This window comes from Rutidosis leptorrhynchoides, chromosome 6 (assembly GCF_046630445.1).
Source record: "Rutidosis leptorrhynchoides isolate AG116_Rl617_1_P2 chromosome 6, CSIRO_AGI_Rlap_v1, whole genome shotgun sequence".
Lineage (NCBI taxonomy): Eukaryota > Viridiplantae > Streptophyta > Magnoliopsida > Asterales > Asteraceae > Rutidosis > Rutidosis leptorrhynchoides.
Window position 1 is genome coordinate 40,686,969 of NC_092338.1, and position 19,283 is coordinate 40,706,251.

Genomic DNA, 19,283 nt, shown 5'->3' on the forward strand with positions numbered 1-19,283 from the left:
AGGTGGAAATGAATGGGTGAAAGGGGTTTGACCCTTTGACCTAGTCAAGGGTTTGATCCCTTGTCAAGTTTAGTCCCTCAACTTTCGTTCGGGTGCGGGAATTACCTAAACGAGATAATTTAAAACGCGTATCAACGGGAGATGTTATAAACATATAACGGACTTTATATTAGTATAACGGAAAAGTAAATGGAAAAAGGCGGGATGTTACATTACCTACTCCTTAAAAGAAATTTCGTCCCGAAATTTAAGTAGGCGTAGTAGTCGTTGTTTCTTCCTCGAGATCTTGCGTTTCCGAATTCACGAATAGATGAGGATACTTCCTTTGCATTTGATCTTGTCTTTCCCAAGTAAACTCGGGTCCCCTTTTGGCGTTCCAACGGACTTTAACAATCGGAATTCGGCTTTGTTTCAATGTCTTGACGGAGTTGTCCACAATTTCAACCGGTTCCTCCACAAAATGAAATTTGTCATCAATAGTAAGTTCTTCGAGAGGGATGACGATATCGGGTTCGGCAAGACACTTTTTCAAGTTAGATACATGGAAGGTGGGATGAACGGAGTTCAATTGAGGCGGAAGATCTAAACGATAAGCAACGGTTCCAATACGCTCCAAGATTTCGAAAGGACCAATATACCGCGGATTTAGCTTCCCGCGTTTCCCAAAACGGATTACACCCTTCCAAGGTGCGACTTTTAACATTACTCGGTCACCGACTTGAAATTCAAGATCATTGCGTCGTTTGTCGGTATAGCTCTTTTGACGACTTCGGGCCGTCCTAAGCCTATCTCGAATTTGAACGATTTTCTCGGTGGTTTCGTGAATGAGTTCGGGTCCGGTGATTTGCACGTCGCCTACCTCGGCCCAACAAAGAGGTGAACGACATCTGCGGCCATATAGCGCTTCAAAAGGTGCGGCTTTAATACTCGCGTGATAACTATTGTTGTAAGAGAACTCGGCGAGAGGTAAGTGCTTGTCCCAAGCTTTTCCGAAATCAACCACGCAAGCTCGTAACATGTCCTCTAAGGTTTGAATTGTACGTTCGCTTTGTCCATCGGTTTGAGGATGATATGCGGTGCTCATGTCTAAACGCGTTCCCAACGCTTCTTGCAATGTACGCCAAAATCTAGAAACAAAACGGCCATCTCGGTCGGAGATAATCGATAAAGGTACACCGTGTCGGGCTACGATCTCCTTAATGTAAAGTTGTGCAAGTTTCTCCATTTTGTCCGTTTCTTTCATGGCAAGGAAGTGTGCGGATTTGGTGAGACGGTCAACAATAACCCAAATGGTATCATAACCGCCCGTCGTTTTTGGTAGTTTGGTAATAAAATCCATCGTTATCCTTTCCCACTTCCATTGCGGGATCTCGGGTTGTTGAAGTAGTCCGGACGGTCTTTGGTGTTCGGCTTTGACTTTGGAACATGTCAAACACTTGGAAACATAAGTAGCTACGTCCCTTTTGATGTTCGGCCACCAATATAGTTGTTTAAGGTCGTGGTACATCTTATTGGCACCGGGGTGAATCGAGTATCGTGACTTATGGGCTTCATCTAAAATAAGGCTTCGTAGATCCCCATAACTAGGCACCCAAATTCTTCCGGCGAAATATCGGAGTCCGGTTTCTTTAACTTCGAATCGAGAGGTGAGGACGTTCAAGTGTTCGAGAGAGATGTTTTCATCCTTGAGAGCCTCATCTTGGGCTACCCGAATTTGGCTATTAAGGTTGGTGTGAATGGTGATGTTTAAGGCTCGGACACGAAGAGGCACCGCTCTTTCTTTTCGACTTAAGGCATCGGCTACTACGTTTGCCTTCCCGGGATGGTAACGAAGCTCGCAATCGTAATCGTTCAAAGTTTCAATCCACCGTCGTTGTCTCATGTTTAGTTGCTTTTGATCGAAAATGTGTTGGAGACTTTTGTGGTCGGTAAAGATAGTACTCTTGGTTCCATAAAGATAGTGTCTCCACATTTTAAGTGCAAAGACGACGGCTCCGAGTTCGAGATCATGTGTCGTATAGTTTCGTTCATGAATTTTGAGTTGTCGAGAAGCATAAGCAATGACTTTCGTTCGTTGCATCAATACACACCCAAAACCATGTTTCGAGGCGTCGCAATATACAACAAAGTCATCATTGCCTTCGGGAAGTGACAAGATAGGAGCGGTGGTTAGCTTCGTTTTCAAGATTTGGAATGCGGATTCATGTTCGGTCGCCCAAATGAATTTCTTTCCCTTGTGAGTCAATGCGGTTAGAGGACGTGCAACCAAAGAGAAATTTTCGATGAATCTACGATAGTACCCGGCGAGACCCAAGAATTGACGAATGTGAGTAGGAGTAGTAGGAGTCTCCCATTTATTAATGGCTTCGATTTTCGTGGGATCGACTTTAATACCTTGATCACTTACAACATGACCAAGAAATTGAACTTCCTTTAACCAAAATTCACACTTGGAGAATTTGGCATAGAGTTGTTCTTGTCTTAAAAGTTCAAGCACAAGTCGGAGGTGTTCCTCGTGTTCTTCTTCGCTTTTTGAATAGACTAAAATATCGTCGATGAACACGATAACGAATTTGTCAAGATACGGTTTGCACACGCGGTTCATAAGATCCATGAACACCGCCGGTGCGTTAGTGAGACCAAATGGCATTACAAGAAATTCATAACTACCATAACGAGTTCGGAAAGCGGTTTTGGAGGCATCTTCCCCCTTAACCCTTAATTGATGATAACCCGAGCGGAGATCGATTTTCGAATATACACAAGACCCTTGTAGTTGATCAAAGAGATCATCGATGCGAGGAAGAGGATATCGGTTCTTAACCGTCAATTTATTTAGTTCACGATAATCAATGCACATTCGTAGGGATCCGTCTTTCTTTTTAACAAACAAAATCGGAGCGCCCCAAGGTGAATGGCTAGGTTGGATAAAACCTCGATCAAGTAGTTCTTGGATTTGACTTTGCAATTCTTGCATTTCAGATGGAGCGAGTCTATATGGTGCACGTGCTACGGGTGCGGCTCCCGGAATAAGATCGATTTGGAATTCAACCGGTCGATGAGGTGGAAGACCCGGTAATTCATCGGGAAATACATCGGAATAGTCACTAACAATTGGCACATCATCGATATGCTTATCATCGGACTCGACTTTCTTAACGTGGGCAAGGATCGCAAAACAACCCTTACGGAGTAGTTTTCTAACTTTAAGGCACGAAACGAGGTTGAGTCTGGTGCAACTCTTATCGCCATAAACAATCAAAGGTTCACCATTCTCGATAGGAATTCGGATTGCGTTAAGATCACAAAGAATGTGAGATTTCGTTTTGACTAACCAATTCATACCGATTATTACATCAAAGCTTCCTAATTCCATGGGTATCAAGTCAATTTCAAATTCCCTACCCAAAATGTTTAACGTACACCCCCGGTAATATGTGTCGGCACTTAATAGTTTTCCGTTAGCCACTTCAATGGTATAAGTGGTATCTAATGGAAGAGGTGGAGTGCTAAAAGAATGAGTCAAAGTCTTGGATACAAAGCATTTATCGGCACCCGAATCGAATAAGCAAGAGACATAAGAATTGTTGAGAAGAAACGTACCCGTGACTAGTTCAGTGTCATCCCGGGCTTCCTCGGTGTTTATGTTGAAAGCTCGGCCGCGCGTATTGGGGTTATCTTTCCTCTTCGGGCATGCATTTCTATAATGGCCCGTTTGGCCACATTCATAACAAGTGCCCGTCTTTGGTGCATTGGGCCACTTTCGAGCGACGGGAGTGGCACTTTTACAATCGTTGGCCTTATGACCAACTCCTTGGCACCGGTGACAAATTATCTTACTACATTCGCCAAAGTGATGTTTGTTGCATTTGTTGCAAAGAGGCAGGTTCCCGGCATAACCTTTCTTGCCGTCGGAGGTGTAAGGCTTCTTAGCAAAGTTGTTGTTGCTTGATTGGGAGGGTTCCCACTTTCTTTTGTTGCCGCCCGATTTATCCTCGGCCTTAGGTGCCGAAACTACGATTTCGTCAACCGTTTCAATTAGTTGGCGAGCCATGTTCATAGCGGCTTGATGAGTAGTGGGTTTGGATGACATCACCCCTTGTTTGATGCTTTTTGGAAGACCGAGCATGTAGAGCTCAATCCTTTGAGATTCGGGGTTAACAAGATTAGGACACATCAAGGATAGTTCGGCGAAGCGTTGATTATAAGCTTTAAGATCGTTTCCGACCGCTTTCAAAGCTCTTAGTTCCTCCTCAAGCTTTCGGGTTTCTTCGCGCGGAAAATATTCAACAATCATCTTTTCCTTTAGATCGGCCCAAGAGAGGGCATGAGCTTCATCGGTACCCACCGATTGAACATAGGTGTTCCACCATGTTAGAGCAATTCCGGAGAAAGTGTGAGTGGAGTATTTGACCTTGTCTTGGTCCCGACAACCGCTTATGCTAAAGACGGCTTCCGTTTGCTCAAACCATCGGGTGAGCACGACCGGTCCCCCGGTTCCATCAAAAGTGTGAGGTTTGCACCCCATGAAAGCTTTATAGGAGCATCCCTCGTTTGAGTTTCCGGCTCCATTGTTGTTGTCGTTGTTGTTGTTGTTGTTATTATTATTGTTGTTGGATGAGTGACCGGCCATGGCCGCATCTACGGCGGTAGCTATCATCCGTTCGAGAGCTTGTTCGGGAGTTTCATTGCGGCGTACACGACGAGGAGCCATTGTTCCTTCAAGACACAAGAATATCATTGATTAGTATTCTCAATAATACTAACCGTGATATAGAATAAAGATAAAGAGAAGTTTTTCCTCGACTCGCCTTAAATTCTTTATGCCATAATGTCGGAACGTTCATATGAGTCACCGTAATATAATCCCGGAAATTATATTACCCTGATTCATATGTGCATTCGACATCATTTCATATAGTCAAGGTGGCGTGTCAATCAAATTAAACAACGTGAGATTAAGATGAACTAAGAGTAGATATGAGTAGAAGCGTTCGAGTATAAATGCACAAGTAGTCAAGTAATTCCTACTTCAAGTCTATATGCCGGTTGTAGTCTAGACTCATCAATGTACCCTATGACTCGGGGTTGGCACTAATGAACTCTAAATCCCTACAACCAACGCTCTGATACCATCTGTAGCGACCCGACCAAATCGTCATTGACGGCGCCGTCTACTTAGGTCCCGTTACGTGGTCATAAGCCTTTAAGACAAAGTTTGACCAAAATATGTCGCCTTCATTTCAAAATAAAGATTGTTCTCCAAAGTTTACAAGAATTGTTCAACCAATAGTTAAGTTACAACGTTATAATACGAATGAAATCTAGGCGACACGGTTTAAAGTAAAGTCAAAAGACGCTCCATGAAATGCACATATACTCGACATCCAATGCAAGTATCAAATAATGAGCGGAAGTATGTATCATGTATCGTTCAAGGACCTGAGAAAAACATAGAAATCTGTCAACGAAAACGTTGGTGAAATCATAGGTTTAAGTAAGTAAGTACAAGTGAACCACAAGATTTGCATCAATGAAATAATAGTAATACATTCCAAAAGTTTGTTTCACGAGCACCCAATTATCAATGCTTAACATTTCCTTCCATTGAACCCCATCACTTAGTGCTAGAACATACACTGTTTCTCGAAAATATATTTCATTCGTAAACGGTAGCGAACCGTTTGAATGAGGGTTTGTCAAACCCATATGGATCCATACAACATAAGTTCTCGCTTACACCCGGCAAGTGTAACTAATGATAATCGAATTGAGGATTTTGTTCTAAACTCGTATGTAGAATATTTGTTTTCCTGTACTTGTGTTCACTTAGTAAAAGAAATGTTTATGTTTTCTCATCCCAAATGTAAGTTCAAAAAGAGTAAAAGTGGGACTATGATCTCACCTTGAGTGCACGAGTAGTAAAGTACTTCGACAAGTAAACGTGTGCAAAGAACAATGCTAGTCTTGACCTAAACGATAGGTTTGTATCAACAACGGTAAACACAATAGGTCAAAGATGTTCAATTAGTCCTATGGCTCGTTAAGACTCGATCCTAATAGCATGTGAATCAGGTTGTCATGTTTCATGCAAGGTACAAGTATAAAAACATGTTAGAACGATTGCACAATTATTTGGTTAAGTTTGATTAAAAGTCAACTTGGTCGGGTCAAAGTCAACAGAAAAGTCAACGGGGTCGGGTTGGATATCCGACAATTTTTCTAAGTTATATAATCATATATGAGCATGTTGGCCAAGTTTCATGTTAATCGGAGGTCCGTAGCATAGCAAACATTTTCATGTCAAATGACCAAAGCAAACAGCCAGTTTTAGGCAAACGGGACGGCGTCCCAAGTTGCTAGACGGCGTCCCAAAATGAAGGTTGGGACGGCGTCCCAAGTTGCAAGACGGCGTCCCAAAATGAAGGTTGGGACGGCGTCCCAAGTTGCAAGACGGCGTCCTGGTTGGGTTGCAGGCCCTGTTTGCTGCAACTCTAAGTGCACGAACCAACAATCAAACCAACCCAAATTACAAACCGCAAACAATTAGAACATGTATTTTATATCACCGGAAAGGTAATTTGACGAGGAAAACACCTAGACACATTTCATCAAGCAATTCAACACTTACCCACCCCAAAACCGCATTTAAACGTCCATAATCAAGGTTCAAGTTCCAAATATGCATTTCATGATTCGGGCAACCAATTTTCATGTACGATATGCCGTTTCGAAGGTAATCATACACACATTGCAACAAAATTCTTATCTACAATATTTCATAGCATTTGGTGCATCAAAAGTTCATCTAAAGCTTATCAAATCCTAATCCAAGTTCACAAAATCACTAATCATGTTCTTGGAGTTTCCTTAATCAACCTATACATCAAAACGAAGCTAATGATACTAGGAACACAATTAGAACATGAACTTTTAACATCTAACAACATATGATCATCCAAAATTCAAGAACAACACACCAAAATTCAAGTTCATGCTAGTTACACTAAAACAACGAGATCGAGCATACAAATTATATACACGACATCACAATGAGCCATAGACACTAACTAACACCATTTCAAGTCAAAAACACGAATTTAGAGAAATCTAGAGTTTTAGAAATGTTACCCAAACGAGATGAAGTTGGTACCAAAATGAAGAGGATGAAGAGAGGATCACGAATATGTAATTTATTTTGTTGTAAGCCTCCTAGATCGGATTTAGATGATGATTGAATGAATTTGGTTTTGAGTGTGTGTTCTTGCTAGAGAGAAAGAGAGAGAGATGGAGGTGGAAATGAATGGGTGAAAGGGGTTTGACCCTTTGACCTAGTCAAGGGTTTGATCCCTTGTCAAGTTTAGTCCCTCAACTTTCGTTCGGGTGCGGGAATTACCTAAACGAGATAATTTAAAACGCGTATCAACGGGAGATGTTATAAACATATAACGGACTTTATATTAGTATAACGGAAAAGTAAATGGAAAAAGGCGGGATGTTACACTAAACAGGAAAACAAACCAACAATACAAACAACCAAATACAAATACAACCCAAAAAACAAAAACCAAAACAACCTATTTCAAATGAAAATGATCGTTGTTCCAGTCCAAACTCCAAACTCTAGCCACCATTCTGGTATGATCCGAATCTTTGACCTTTAAAGTCAACAATTTCATCTGAATAAATCCCTCAATAGCAGTACAGAGCACATCTGCAGACCTTTTTTGATTCCTAAATAATCTGCAATTCCTCTCATTCCATACAAAATAAACACAAGCAGCAAGCATAATTCGATTCACAGTGCACCAAATTTTATTGCTGTATGGGTATTTAGCTAAACACTCCACAATACCATTAAGTTGATTAGGGAGACCTTTGAAAATCATTTTCCTTTTCATACCCACCCAGATACTCATCTGTATTCACACTCAAAAAACAGATGTTTGATAGAATCATTAACTTTGTCACACAATGAGCACTTAAACACAGAACCAGGCATCCATACCTGCATTCTATCCTGAGTAGAGAGCCTATTAAGAATAGCTAGCCACAAGATAAATGCATGCTTAGGTTCAAAAAATTTGAACCAAACAATGTGATGCCATACCACTTTAGGTTTATTACTTCTTAAGTCCTTCCATACTTGATGAGTAGAAAAGTGAACCTTTTTACCTTCATTAGTTAACCATCTAAGCTCCTCTCTACCATCCCTGAAATCAGTAACAATATGAGGTTTAATTTTCTCTCTAAAATTCAACAAAATTTTCCATCCCCAACTATCATGATAACAAGGTTGAATGCTCCAGAAATCTCTGCCATTTAACTTAACCACATTTACCCATTTTCCCCATAGGGACTCTTTTTTAGCCAAAATCCTCCACACCTCCTTAACTAATGAAATGGCATTCCATTCCTTCAAAGGCCTCAACCCTAACCCACCCTGGTCTTTTGGATAACAGACCTGTTTCCAAGCTACTTTAGCTTTGCCTTTAGAAGAAATATCTTGATTCCATAAAAATTCTTTCAAAATTTTATCAATCTCTTCAATTACACCTTGGGGGATCATATACACAGATGCCCAATAAACCTACATAGCACTCAAAACAGAAGCAACTAACTGTAATCTCCCTGCATAAGAAAGCTTTTTATTTTTCCAGTTATTGACTTTCTTGTTGACTTTTTCAATTAAGCTTCTACAGTCACCAATACCTAATCTCTTTGCAAGCAGTGGAACCCCTAGGTATTGCATAGGCAGCTGACCAACTTCAAAGGGTAAAATCTTCACAATTTTAAGCTTAACATCCAAAGGAACACTACCAAAAAATATAGTACTCTTAGCATTATTAGGATGTAAACCTGAAATTTTCCTAAAATCCACCAGAACCTTCTGAATCACCCTAACAGAATTCACATCTCCATTACAAAAAACCAACAAATCATCCGCAAAACAAATATGGGAAAGCTGCATTTTCTTGCACTTGTAATGATATTTAAACTTTTTACTTTTCCTTATATGAGCCACCATAATCAGATTAAACACCTCCATCACCAAAGTAAAAAGATATGGAGATATTGGATCTCCATGTCTCAGCCCCCTACCACCTTTAAAATAACCAAGTATGTCACCATTAATACAAATGGAAAAGGAACTAGTTACACACTCCATTATCCACTTTACCATCTTAGAATGAAACCCAAAACATATCAAAATATCTTTAAGGAACCCCCAATCTATAGTGTCATAAGCTTTTTGTAAATCAATTTTCAATGCACACCTTTTAGGACCTTTAGCTCTATTATACCCTTTAAGAATATCTTGGGCTACCAAAATATTATCGTGTATGGATCTACCTGGGATGAATGCACTCTGGTTGCATTGAACTAACTTGTCAAGCCCACTTTTCAGCCTATTAGTAAGCACCTTACTAATGCATTTATACAACACATTGCAGCATGCAATAGGTCTGAAATCAGATACCTTATTAGGAGTCTCAAGCTTAGGAATGAGAGCTATAAGAGTAGCATTGACTTCTTTAAGCAGTTTGCCATTAGTAAAGAACTCTTGCACAGCACTACAGATATCTGGTCCCACAATGTCCCATGCTTTCTTAAAAAATAAAGATGAAAAACCATCAGGCCCTGCAGCCTTGTTATCATCTATATCAAAGATTGCATTCTTAATTTCTTCATTAGTAATAGGTGACACCATAGCCAGAGCTTCATTAGCAGAAAGAGTAGTACTAAATATATCTCTCAATTCTAAAACAGAGTTACATTTTCTACTTTCTCCAAGGAAATCCTTAAAGTGTTTGAAAAATTGATGGCCCACTTGATCTCCATTATATCTATTACCCTGTTCATCACATATGTGTTGAATTCTACTTTTCTACATTATACCTTTCAAGATACTGTGAAAAAATTTAGTGTTTCTATCACCTTCAGTTAACCATTGAATCTTCATTTTTTGCTGTAACACCACTATTTCATCATGTTTAGCCTTCTCATATTCATCCAGAATGTTAATTGCATCATTTCTTATAGAAAAATTATGAGGGTCCATATCAATAGCAGTTTGACACCTTTTAAGTTTATCCCTTAACTCCTCAACTTTTGTAAACACATTACCACTTGACCAATTTAATAAATTCAAATCCTTCTTCATCATTTTGAGCTTATAGACAACTTGAAACATTTTATGACCAGTAATCTGTTTATTCCAGTGCTTCTCCACAATTTTCAAAAAATCATCCTTAAAAACAACATGATTCATAAACCTAAAAGCCTTCTTTTTCTTTTGCATACCATTATGAATAATCAAAATAGAAGGGCTATGGTCAGAAACCATATAGGGTAAGAAGACACCACTAGCTTGAGGGAACCTTTGAAGGAATCCTTCATTACTCATGATTCTATCAAGTTTTTTTAGAATTCCACAATTAGGGTTCTTAAGAGATTTTGTCCAGGTAAAGTGAAACCCTGAACAACCAATGTCCTCCAACTCAATACCTGCAATACACTTATTAAATTCTTTCATATCATCATTCACAAAAGAACATCGAATTGTGCTCACTACTACTTCTAGTAACATTAAAGTCTCCCATTAATACCCATGGATTAAGGCCAGTAATAACATATTGATTCTTCAATTCATACCATAAATCTTGTCTTTGAACTCCACTATTACTTGCATAAATGAAGCTGCAATAGCATTTTGTTTTTTTTATCCAAAGTTTCAACCAAGCAAAAGATCATCTGTCTATTCATATGAATAACCATAACATTCACCTTATTGCTATCCCAAGCAATAATAATTCTGCAACTATTCCTGCTCATATTAACATTGGATTGCCAAGACCAGTTACCAAAAACATAATTGCAGCTCTTGACAATATTTCCAGGTTTCAAGTGAGTTTCCAACACAGCACATATACTAATCTTCTCCTCACTAATAAACTTTTTCAATTCATCTTGCTTATCCTTATTACACATACCCCTAATATTCCAACTAGCTATTTTAAAATCCATTGATAACTAGTAAGATTTATCCAGGACAGATGGATCATTGCCCTTCAATTCATTATCTCCAACATTACTATTCATTTTAGTACTAGCATACACTTCATCTTGGTTCTTATGACCATCATGTGAACCCCCTTCACCTTCATCAGAATCAGATGATACTGGAAACTTGTTCATACTTAATCTAATCTCCTTTATTTTCTCATCACTGACCTTCCACACTTTAGGAGTGGCATTCTCCTTTTCCACATTCTTCTTAGGAATATACACCTGCTTATTTTTTTGTTGAGGACCAACTGTATTTTTACTTTTTTGACCAGGTTTCTTATTATCAACCATCACAAATCCCTCACTATCAGCCACCACCTTGACTTTTTCCTTATCAAGTTCTGCACTAGTTCTAGGCATATGCTTACATAGGTCATGGTTATGACCAAATACTGCACAGTGTGTACATAGAACAGGTCTCCAATCATATTCAACCTTTACAGTTTTAATACCTTTAGTAACTTGCAATTTATCCTTGTAATGAATATCAACATGGTCCACATACCCTTTTGCAGCCTCAATCTCAACCATGAATCTTGCAAAAGCTGCCCTCCCAGTACCTTTATTGCACATGTTAGTGGTCATATGATCCATAACCATTGGTTTTCCTAGTTTACTAGCAATAGCACTAATGCCTTTCTTATTCCATGCCTCTAATGGCATATTAGACAATTTTACCCAAACAGGAAGCTTACTAGGTTCCACTTTCTCAATATCAATCTCAGGGGACCATTTAGCCACAAAAAGTGGTTTACCCTGGACTATCCATGGCCCTTGCTCAATTACTTGGCTCATACCTTCTTTTGTTTTGAATTTGAAATAACAAATCTGTTTGCTATCCATTATGATTTCCTTAATACCAAATTTGTTCCACATCTTCCTAAGGTTAAATTGTAACAGACCATAAGGCATGTTACCACCTATCACATAGCCATATGCTGTGGTATTCCACTTATTACTACTTTCCTCAACAAACTCTTCCTCAAAAACCACAATTTCAGTGCCATCATCCTCAATAGAGGGAGGAACAAAGCACAACTTATTATCATCATCATCAGTATTCATAGCCTTAGCATAAGATCTAGCTAAATTCACATTATTATCAGTAGATGCTTTAGTAGTGCTTATAAAGTTAGAATCATTTACCAATGGCACCTGAATATGGCTTTAAGAGTTGGAATCATTCACCAGTGGCTCCTGTACTGAACCCTTTGAACTTTGATTTTGCCCTAGCGGAGGAAATTGATCCTGTGAACATACAAAATCCTTCTCAGAACGAATTTCGTTCGATTTTTCCCCAGATCTAACCTCTTCTCCATCACTAACTTCATTCGATCGTATAGTTTCTTCATATTCATTACTCTGTACACTATCGCCTTCTTTTGATTTCAAGTTGTGAATAGAATTCGAGAATTTGATTGGAATTTTAATTTTCCTTTTCGAAGTTTTACGGTTAGGAGACATGATTCTCTAATTCAATCGAAAAACTATGTAATAGAAGTAAAAACGAAGTGAAAACAGTGAAAAAACCGAGAAAAAGTGATAAAAAATGATAACGAGAGCTCAAATTAGGGCAAAAATGGTGGAAAACCATTTTCCTGCGCAATCGCCCAAACAGTTAGGAGAGAGAGAGCCATTTTTTTTTTGTTGTTATTAGGTTTGATGAGTTGTTAGCCATGTGTCATACACATTTTTAACGTATTAATCCTTTTCTTTTCTTTTTATGCAATAAACTATTATAATTCTCCTTTTTGAATAATAATAAAAGTGAAGTGATAGTTTATTGAGAAATTTGATATTTGATATTATCTTTTTAACTATCTCTCATTTTAAAAGTTATAATATAAAAGTATAAAGTTGTTATAACTTATAAGTTATAACCGTCGTAAATGACTTCATTAGTCTTATATGCCAAATTTTTTCTTTCTAAAAAATACTATATTTTGTACAATTATAATTCGGTACGAGGTAACCTTGCATTGTTTGATTATTTAATCAATTTAAGAAAAAAAAAATATTGATGGATATATAATTATTTTTTACAAATACAAAGACGTTTGATAACTTAATTTGAATGAACATTCAAAACAGTTCATTTACACTAAATAAAAATATACGTATATAAAAAAATCCCGACTACTCTATGGTGAATCCTCCTCCTCAAAATTATTTTAATCATCGTAGTTTACTGCATCAGTCTCACATAACGACTATCAAAGTTTGTATTCTTTCTCACAACGACATTAAAAACAATGATTTTTCTAATGAAAGTTCAAAAGGATGTCGTTGAGGTGCTTTTACGTTCAATTAATTATTTAATTCAAAGTTACACTTATACAATTGTATAATACTTGCAAGCATGTTAACGAAAACCTGCAGTCGCTAAAAAATTGTTATTCAATTTTATTTTAGCTTACACAATATTTTTTAATCATACATTGTGCAAAGTTTATATACAAAATACGACATACACATATTATTACTAAATTTATTTTAGGCACAGTTTTTATGTATGTTATAGACATGTTTAAAATATTATAATGACAATCAATCATTAATTTTAATCTTAAAGTGACGATTACTATGCTCAAATTTTTTGGTTTTACAACAATCTCATATATACTACATTTTGAAAAAGAAGTATCTATTAAATAGAACAAATAGTATTATAGTGTTAAGTATAATAAGAAAATATAAAAAATTATGACTACTTTAATTATTGAGGTTAGTAAAATTTAGGAAATTAGGGTTGATAATAAAACCTAATAGTAACAAAAATGTGTATGTTGTGTATAATTTACATACATGCTTGACCACAATACTCACACCAATAAAAACCATCACAAGAAAACTCCCCTTCTCTCCCATCTCTCTCTCTCACATTTCACATACAAACACACAAAATACTCTCTCAACACAATAATACTTCTCTCTACAAGGCGTAAATCAAAGGTGATATTTCTTCTATCTCTCAATACAATCTCGTAGTAGATACATACACGCTCTTTGTATCTATACACCTTCGTCTCTCACAAAACAATAGGCAATTGAACTCTTCGTTTCTTGATAATTTTCACATAAAAACGAATTTATTAGTATAATTCATAATTAATTGTTAATTCGCACTGATAAGACAAAAGTGCCGCGGCGGCGAAATTAGGGTTTTTTTTGGGGGTTTGTTTTAATCAAAGCGGTTAAGGGTTAGTGAGTAGTTTTTTTGGTTGTTATTATAAATTAACGACGCGTTATTTGATTCGAGAGTGGTTAAATTGTCCGGAGAAACCTTAGGGTTTCAATTTTTGTGGTGGTTTGGGTTCTAGGGTTTGTTTATCTGTAATGGTGTGGGGTAATTAATCAATAAAGAAGGCTATGTTTTGTTGATCTTTTATTCTGATTTAGTTTCTGAGTTTGAGCAGTTGGAAGTGGAACCTTAGTGTATATAAAGTTCAAGGAGATAGTTTTGAATTCTTTAATTGGATAGTTTTGGTTGTCGTTTTGAAGGATTAGAACTTTAGCTGAAAGGCAGTATTCATAGTTGGAGTGAACAGGTTAAATTGATTATCTTGATTAGTTAGGCGAAGTATCGGAGTTTGAGAATTTTAACTCTGATGCATTTTGGGAAATTTTGGTTTGTTTCATATGATGTTTGGTAGTAATTATGGAAAAAACTGAGCCAACATTTGTACCTCAATGGTTAAAAAGTAGTGGAGGCTTAAGCACAACATCATCATCATCATCATCATCATCATCGCACTCTGGTAAGTAATATATTCATGTTGTTTTTCTAATGATCTTGGTGTTATTGGTTATAAATGATGAAATTTTTTACTATATATGAATATATGATGGTGTTTTTTGATGTAGATGAACAAGGTGTCTTGAAGTCTCCGAGAAACAAGTCATTGGATAGCAATTTAGGATGGCCTTCCGGGTCAGATCGAACAACCTCGTCTTATCTTCGCCGTCCTTCTAGTAGTAATGGTTCGGCCAATTTAAGATCTTACAGTAGTTTTAACAAGAACAACCATCGTGATAGGGATATACGTGAACTTAGGAATAAAGACAAGTCAGGAAACTGGCATCGGGATTATACTGATCCTTTAGACAACATTTTGCCAAGTAGATTTGAAAAAGACGGGTTAAGACGGTCACATTCAAGCTTATCTGGAAAACGTGGTGAGTCTTCCTGGCCTAGAAAGGTAGCAAGTGACTTTACTCTTGCGAATAAAAGTAGCCACAATAATGGTTCCACTAGTAGTGTAAAGACATCATTTGAGAGGGATTTTCCGTCTCTCGAAAAACATGCCGATTCTGATATTGGGCCGGTCCCGTCACCTGGATTGAGCTCTGCTATTCAAAGCTTGCCAATTGGTAGTTCTGGTGTGATTGGTGGGGACGGTTGGACCTCTGCTCTGGCTGAGGTGCCAGTAATTGTTGGTAGCAATGGTAACAGCACATCGGTTGCACAACCACCTCAACCAAGTTCAGTCTCTGCAACTGTAGGAGTTACGGGTGGTCGCAATATGGCTGAAACTCTGGCCCATGGTCCTCCGCGAACTCAGGCTGCTCCCCAGGTAGTTTTAATGTTGCCATTTATAATCTTCTTTATTCTGTTTGTTTGAATAAATATGGACAAAGAGTGTCTCTGTGGGCCAACCAACTGACTGAGCCCGTTTTGACTGTTAGACCACCCCCTATGGTTAGTTACCCGCCCATTACCCGCTCATTACCCGTAACTAACCATAGGCACCACTTATTTACCCGCGTTAGTTACCCGCTTTCACCATAGATTTAACGGAAGAGTTATAGGAATTGCGGGTCCCAGTGCTTTTTATTGTTGGACTTGATGCTTTATTGCTTGTACGTTGTATATTAAGAGGAGTATTGTTTTAGCCATGATAGGGAGTGTTTAGTTATGAGTTAGTTATAGGATATTGGTGTTGATGTGGCGCTGATGTGGAAGGTTAAGAGGATGAATAGTTTAGTTACGATAGGGAGTGGCCTTAATAAATTATTATTCGTCTTTACTTGATTCCCTTTTGATCCGTGACGTAATGCATACATTGTTCACCTGTAGTACACTATTTAGATATTTGTTTACATGTTTTTTGTTATTAATTGTAGGTGGCTGTTGGAGCTCAAAGGTTGGAAGAGCTTGCTGTTAAGCAATCTAGACAGCTAATTCCCATGACTCCTCCTATGCCTAAAGCCCTGGTAAAAATTTTGTTGGCCCGCTGCTTTGATTTTGTTTAGCTTATAATATGTCTTCTAAGTAAATAGAATACCGTCATTTATATTTAATGGTTTTTATGCTCTGTTTTAAGTAGTTTATAGAATCTATGTTGTTGTGGCCTGTAGAAGTAGGTCCTTTGATAAACAAGTCTCAAAAGACTTTATATCATTTTGGAGGGCTTTATTTTTCCTCCATAAAAGTTGACAATGATGATTTCGTGGAACCAACACGTTACATTTATAAATGAAGAAGATTCGGTATTTAATAGGTCAATAATAAATGTAATCAGTGACGTACTTTCATCATCGATAAATTCGTTTAATATCTCGACGATGTTATAACTAGTGACTGTGTGTTATGTACAAAAAAGGAAGTGCAATTAGTCCTTAATAAATCATTGAAACTCCATTAAAGAGAGTAAAAAGGGTAGCAAAAAAGATAATGGGGGAGGAAGGGATGTTTCACATTGGCCTGATTCGTATTTAGTACTACTAGATCTATAGATAGAAGAAATGTTGTGACATAGGGAATCTGAAAGATATATTGGTGCTGATAGGATAAATATGTGTCATATTAAAATTGAAAATTCATAATGATTTCATCAAATTTACCTTTTTGTGATTTATGTGTCATATTAAAGTTGACGTTATACGCTATAGTGTAATTAAAGGATGCGCTATGTCGTTTAACCATACATATGGTTGGAACATAGTCTTAATCTTTATTCTTTCGTAACTGTCAATCATCATTCTGATATATAATCTTTTGAACATTTATTCAGGTCTTGAACTCTTCTGATAAACCAAAACTGAAGGCCGGGCACTCACAGATTCAAAGTTCTCACCTTGCCAACCATCCACACACCCCTCGATCCGTAGCCGTGAAGCCTGAAGTTTCAAAAACATCTACAGCCGGAAACTTTCTTGTTCTTAAGCCCTCACGAGAAAAGAACGGTATCTCACCGACAGCAAAGGAGAGTTTGAGCCCGACAGCCAGTAGTAAATTACCAAATAGCCCTCTTGCTGTACCCTCAGTTGTGGGACCCGCTCTTGCACCTACTTTGGAGAAAAAACCCTCGTTACAAGCTCAAAGCCGAAGCAACTTTTTTAATCTTATGAGGAAGAAATCTATGACCAGCAACTCTGAAACTGGTTCTTCTGGCTCATCCAGTGACAAGCCTGGTGAACCCGCGGCTCATGTTCCTCAGGGTGGGTCTGGTGAACCGTTGGTGAATGTTTCTAGTGAGACTAAGGTTGAGTTGACACGCAATGGTGATGCTTGTGCTGCAAGTTTGATATCTTCAACTAATAATGGGAAGAATTGTGCGGGCCTTGATGCGATACTTTGCTCCGAGGAGGAAGAAGCTAGGTTTTTACGGTCGCTGGGTTGGGAGGAAACTGCTGAGGAGGAGGAGGGTCTCACTGAAGAAGAGATCAGTGCTTTTTACCAAAACGTAAGTATCTTAAAGTACTTCATGCTTTTGTTATTTGGCTTATATTGCTAGGTCAAGGACTCAAGTGGGAAAAAATTAAAGACTAGTGTAATTAGAAAATATTTGATTTTCGTCCACAAAATGTTCTTTCAGTGCATGGAACGTTATCAGTCACTATCTAAATATATGGAAATTAAGTGATATATAATGTGATACTTTTGAATCACTCTATTTCTATTTATGTATAAAGGAAGTAGATTGTTAAATATATAGTGTTTATGTCAAAAAAAACCAATCAGTAAGAGAATTTACCTTATTTGACATGTCACCAACGATAAATGAATGTGCCATGGACTCGAAACCTTATATTTAAGAATATTTTTCATCATTTTCAATCTAATTAAGACACTGTTCCAAAATATTAGTTTTGTACTACTTAAAAGTACAATTTGTGTGTGCATATATTAATATTTTTATGGTTTGTGCAAGCGTTGAGTTCACATGGAAGTTTTCATTTGGTTCTTTTTTCTGCAGTACATGAGTTTAAAGCCGGATTCAAAAATTTATAAGGGGACAGAAGAGCTGAAAGCATCGTTGCCAATGGGGGAGATTTCTTCTTCCAATTCTAAGGTGGACTCTTGAGACTTGCTGGAGGACGTTTTGGTCAACACGGGCATCAGTCAATATTTGAAATCCTTGTAGTTAAGGAATAAGTACATAACATATGGTTACCGAAGGCTTGAAGTTTGCTTTTATTGGTCGACTTTTAAGGGGTTTTGAGGCTAGGGTTTAGGCATTATCAGTGGAATTGTTTCTGGTTGTGCAAAGAAATATGGGTTTTGCTGGTCAAGTTTTGGTCTTATTTTACTTTTTCCCGGAGAGGGGTTCATCTCAATTTAACAGAAATAGCTTATGATGATGGTTTACTAGTCACTTTCTTGAAAGAGAATCAAGATTTTTAGTTTTTACAAGCTTTTCATTGGTTTATTTTTGCATCATATTGTTTATTCGTATTTGATACTTGTTGATTTTTTTCCCTTCCTTTTTTGGGTTTACTGAAAATGATTGCTTCATCAACATATGTGATCTCTGGGAACAAAAGTTTTAGTTTCAGGACGTTGCCCTTTAGGTTATCGAACGTGTGATCGGTCCGTGTTTCCACCCGATGCTTATTTCAGGTTCAAGTTTCTTCATACAAAGCGTTTCTTAAGATAATAATAGATAACAATGGATAAAGACTAGATTAGTTATAATCTGTGACAATGACACCATGCCATGCTTGTTTGTTGTTTGGCACACTTCATCTAATTGTCATTAGGTAACAGAGGAGGGTTTGGCACACTTCATTTAATTGTCATTAAGTAACAGGAGGGTTATCCATCAAAACATAAGAAGCGCACAATGGTCAGGAATGCGTCTAACAGCTCGCAGCGACGTTCTAAGAACTTTCACAAGAATAACATAAATGTCATTGCAATTTCAAAAAGATAACCAAAACCAAACGACAACATATAAATCAATATCACCACCATAATCTAAAAACGGATA

At 37.7% G+C, this 19,283-nt stretch overlaps 2 protein-coding genes across 2 annotated transcripts; one reads left to right on the forward strand and one right to left on the reverse strand.

Annotated features, from left to right (window-relative positions):
- Positions 1–7,577: 7,577 nt before the first annotated feature.
- Positions 7,578–8,569, reverse strand: LOC139853585 (uncharacterized). The gene is made up of 2 exons (XM_071842970.1): positions 8,009–8,569; positions 7,578–7,919 (listed from the first exon to the last, which is right to left on the reverse strand). The coding sequence occupies exons 1-2, from the start codon at positions 8,567–8,569 to the stop codon at positions 7,578–7,580; spliced, it is 903 nt and encodes a 300-aa protein (XP_071699071.1).
- Positions 8,570–13,928: 5,359 nt separating this feature from the next.
- Positions 13,929–18,706, forward strand: LOC139852577 (uncharacterized). Its single transcript, XM_071841880.1, has 5 exons — positions 13,929–14,828; positions 14,935–15,644; positions 16,195–16,284; positions 17,085–17,756; positions 18,270–18,706. Exons 1-5 carry the CDS (start codon positions 14,729–14,731, stop codon positions 18,375–18,377), a joined length of 1,680 nt encoding a protein of 559 aa, XP_071697981.1. The 5' UTR covers positions 13,929–14,728; the 3' UTR covers positions 18,378–18,706.
- The last annotated feature ends 577 nt before the right edge of the window (positions 18,707–19,283 follow it).